The sequence below is a fragment of the Limulus polyphemus genome, unplaced genomic scaffold, assembly GCF_000517525.1.
Source record: "Limulus polyphemus unplaced genomic scaffold, Limulus_polyphemus-2.1.2 Scaffold5046, whole genome shotgun sequence".
Lineage (NCBI taxonomy): Eukaryota > Metazoa > Arthropoda > Merostomata > Xiphosura > Limulidae > Limulus > Limulus polyphemus.
The window spans coordinates 52881-56684 of record NW_013670656.1 but is presented as its reverse complement, the minus strand read 5'-3'; the positions used below and the strand labels follow the sequence as shown (position 1 = coordinate 56684).

The 3804-nt window shown below is 32.6% G+C and overlaps 1 protein-coding gene and 1 long non-coding RNA gene across 3 annotated transcripts in view; one reads left to right on the top strand and one right to left on the bottom strand.

Moving 5' to 3' along the window:
• The window catches only part of LOC106472050 (stearoyl-CoA desaturase 5-like), a 28139-nt gene that overhangs the window by 11583 nt on the left and 12752 nt on the right, over positions 1-3804 (bottom strand). For both annotated transcript variants that reach the window (XM_013932681.2, XM_013932680.2), the window contains one exon: positions 258-441. In XM_013932681.2, the coding sequence (XP_013788135.1) occupies positions 258-438 (181 nt within the window). In that variant the 5' untranslated portion in view covers positions 439-441. The remainder of the gene's footprint in view (positions 1-257; positions 442-3804) is intronic.
• Positions 7-2015, top strand: LOC111089029. Its single transcript, XR_002613396.1, has 2 exons — positions 7-362; positions 1583-2015. It is a non-coding gene; the product is annotated as an uncharacterized LOC111089029 (long non-coding RNA).

The following is a 3804-nucleotide window of genomic DNA, read 5'->3' as shown; positions in this document are numbered from 1 at the left end:
TTTTACACTACATATGTGGTATTCTCTACTTGTGTGGTAATTGTTAAAGTTTTACACTATCTGTATGGTAATTATTGAAGTTTGTACATAGTAATGTTGACCTGACTTTCTGGTGTGTGCCTTCTTAAACTGTTATTTTATTCATTAGGTTGTTTTCGGAATCAGACTACTCCCGGTAGTATCGACACGTTTTTGTCATATTTACCACTTGTACTCAATTAACATAAGTTTTAGTTTCAATCTTATGTCCTACTTACCAAGAACCCAGCCTTGCCACGTTGGTTGAGTAACACCGAGATAAATTCCAAGCAAAGTTGTTGCGTGTAGGAAGATAAATATTGTGACGTTCGTCCGTACTAAAGGTAAATCTTTATCTTGGACTTGCTCTGTTGACGATGTGACCTTATTTGGCATATTTTCTGCTGCTTTGGGAGTCATTTTCTGAAAGTTAAAGACAAAAACCAAACTCAGAAGAGGAAATATGATTTTTTTCTTTCTTCATTGAATTTCGTACAAAGTTAATCGAGGGCCATCTGCGCTAGACGTCTATAATTTAAAACTGATTAAATAGACGGAAGGCAGTTAGCCAACAATCCAATAGTTAGCGCGATCTCTTGGGTTACTCTAATCAAATAATGGGATTGATCCTTACATTATAACTCCCCTTAATTAAAAAGACAAACATATTCGAAGAAGGGTTTCGAACCTGCGACCTGCAGATTGCGAATCGAACGCCCTATCCATCAATAAGGACATCTAAGAGTGAAGATTATCAAGTAAAGCATCGTGTTTAATAAAGGAATGTTGTTACCTTATGTTAAAAGAAACAACAATAAAAATAACAACACGAGTTTAAATAGGTAGTTTCCTTTCTAAAAATGCCCCCTGGTGATTCATCAGTAAGTCCAAAGGATTATCACACTGAAAAACTCCGGTTTTAATACTCGTGTTGGGCACAACATAGGTAGCCAATTGTGTAGCTTTGTGCTTGTAAATAACAACAAATAGATCTTTGTGAAAAGTTGACGCATCATTGATAATCTTATAATTATTTTCCAGTTTTAGTTTCTCCATAACTAAGATACCTTCAAATATACAGAAATAATCACCAATACTTGTAATCAGAATACTTAAATAAACGTTGACTTTCTTCTTATTTTACGTCCATTAATTAAAAAGGTATCTAAAAGTAACACTTCAAGTCTCACATTCATAAATACCTCTTTCGTCCAATGTCTAACATCAAAGCGTCATAATGAGTCAAAAAGGGAATATTTAGGGCTACGGTTGTATTAAATATCTTGTTTTTTAAATTAGCACTTACTATAAGTTTTAAAGTTTTTGTTGTTGTCAGAATTTATAATGTTTCCTACTTTATAATGAGAAAAAAACACTAAGTTGATATTATTTACCAATATATATATTATCTTATAACATAACATACATAATTATCACACGATTTACTCTCTCAAATATTTTACTATTTTTATTTATTTTATCAATCTTACTTTACTGTCACAAGATGTTCTTATCTAAGATTCTCAATATCTAATATTTTAAAAGGTATATTTTTTAATTTCAGAATACCGATCCAGAAAGCTGTTAGTTTCAGAAATTTCGCGTACATCTACACAAATTCTCACGTGATGGACTAAAGGAAAGGGAGGCTAGTGAACAGCATCCATTGTCAACTCTTGGGCTACTCTTATATGACCGAATAACTGGATTTGACTGTTACTTTTATGATGCAACAATAGCCCTAAAGCGTGGAGCGCGTTTTTGTGGCAGTGGGCCGTGAAGTATGGTTCCTCGGATTGACAGTCCGCTCGCGCTAATCTTAAGGCCACACTGGACCTATTTTCAAAGGAAATTAATGAAAACTAGCAGAAATACCAACCCTCTGGACAGGTATAACTGCTATTTCCTGCGGAAGGCTGTTGGGCCTACGACCTTTTCTGTAATTGTCTGACAGTTCTACAACAATGTACTCATACTTGACATTCAATAATGTTCACCATACATGAGAAAAAGGATTTTATGGAAATTTTAGTTTAACAATGAGCTATCGTCACATCATTACATCACAGAGTAGATTTTATTGAAGTATTTCTTTGAGGACGCAGTTATCAATGAAAGTGTCTCGCTTTTCTGTTGTAACACTCATGAAAATTTCACTAAAGAAAAACAAATATTTTTGTAAGTTTGTTTTTTGATTGTTTTATATTTGAAACTATTTCTTTTTGTTTGTAATTTTTATTGGTTGAATCTGAAACATATTATTTGTGAAAATTTCAATTGTTTTATTTATTGCTTAGCTATAAAAATACTGCCTGGTTATAAAAATATTACCCAGTTATGATTGATGATGATCGATGCGGTAGTTTCCGAGATTGAGTTTTGGACAAATACATCCTCATTATAAGCCCCATTATAATAAGATACATCACTCTGAACAGTTTAGATTTATTATTCTTGTTTCTCCAAAAAGAGGACGAAGGAGGAGTCACCTGTTTTAACCACTCGCACCACTATAGAGTAGTGTGTTGTCTGTCAGTCAGTCAGTAGACACTAAAATGACGTCACATAAAGGACGCTTAACGTTGCAATTTGTACTGTCGGTACGCCAGTGAATCGTGTGCATTCGTTGAATCACAAAAATAATTATGTACTCTGTAGGCTACAACATAACATTTCATATGAACTTCGAAAGCAAGAAATAAAAATATTCTTAATTTTGGTTTTACTTGTTCTTGAAACAGAACACTTTCGGGGACCCTGCGCAGGTTCAACTAGTAAGTAAGTAAATATTTTTGAAATATAATGCTAGTAATCTTTATCTGTACATTCATAATTAAAAATAATTTTTCCTTCAGTTTACACACAAATAGTGAGTTGTAAACTTAAAATTTTGATTTTTTTTCTGTAAGTGTTCTCTCCTTAGAAGTCACAAAGCGTTCACACAAGTATCGAATAATTACTTTTAGCCACATCATTTAAATACATGAAAAGTGAAATACTGAATACAAGAGTCAGTCAATCCACTTTTAGTTAGACTTTTTCATTAAGTTATACTAACGTGAGTAAGTTATGAATCATTGTTAGCCATGATCGTAGTTTCCAGTAATTACGTAAAGGCTGGCTATTCTAAAAGTAGCCAAACGTAACAGACTGAGTTTTTATTCAAAACTCTAAAGAAGATGATTAATAAATTTGATAAATATGCATTCAATATTGTAAACAAACACTAATTTATATGAATACGCAGCATTATAAACTATATATAAAATAAATATTTGTCGATAATGTCCACTAAACTTCCGATAACAATCCAATCAAAATTTCAATGTTTGACATGTTCTGTCTTTTAACAACTTCCCATCAACAAATCTACAGATTTTGGTCTTGTCAACCCCAAGTACTTTCTTCTCTACAACACACAGATGAAGCAACTCTAAACTATGTTGTGTTCTGTAGATAGAATGACACTAATCTACTCTATGTTCTATAGACAGAATAACCCTAAACTACGCTATGTTCTATAGACAGAATAACCCTAAATTACGCTATATTCTATAAACAAAATAACCCTAAACTACGCTTTGTTCTATAGACAAAATAAACCTAAACTACGCTATGTTCTATAGACAGAATAACTAAACTACGCTATGTTTTATAGACAGAATAACCCTAAACTACGCTATGTTCTTTAGACAGAACAATCCTAAACTACGCTATGTTCTATAGACAGAATAACTAAACTACGCTATGTTCTATAGACAGAATAACCCTAAACTGCGCTATTTT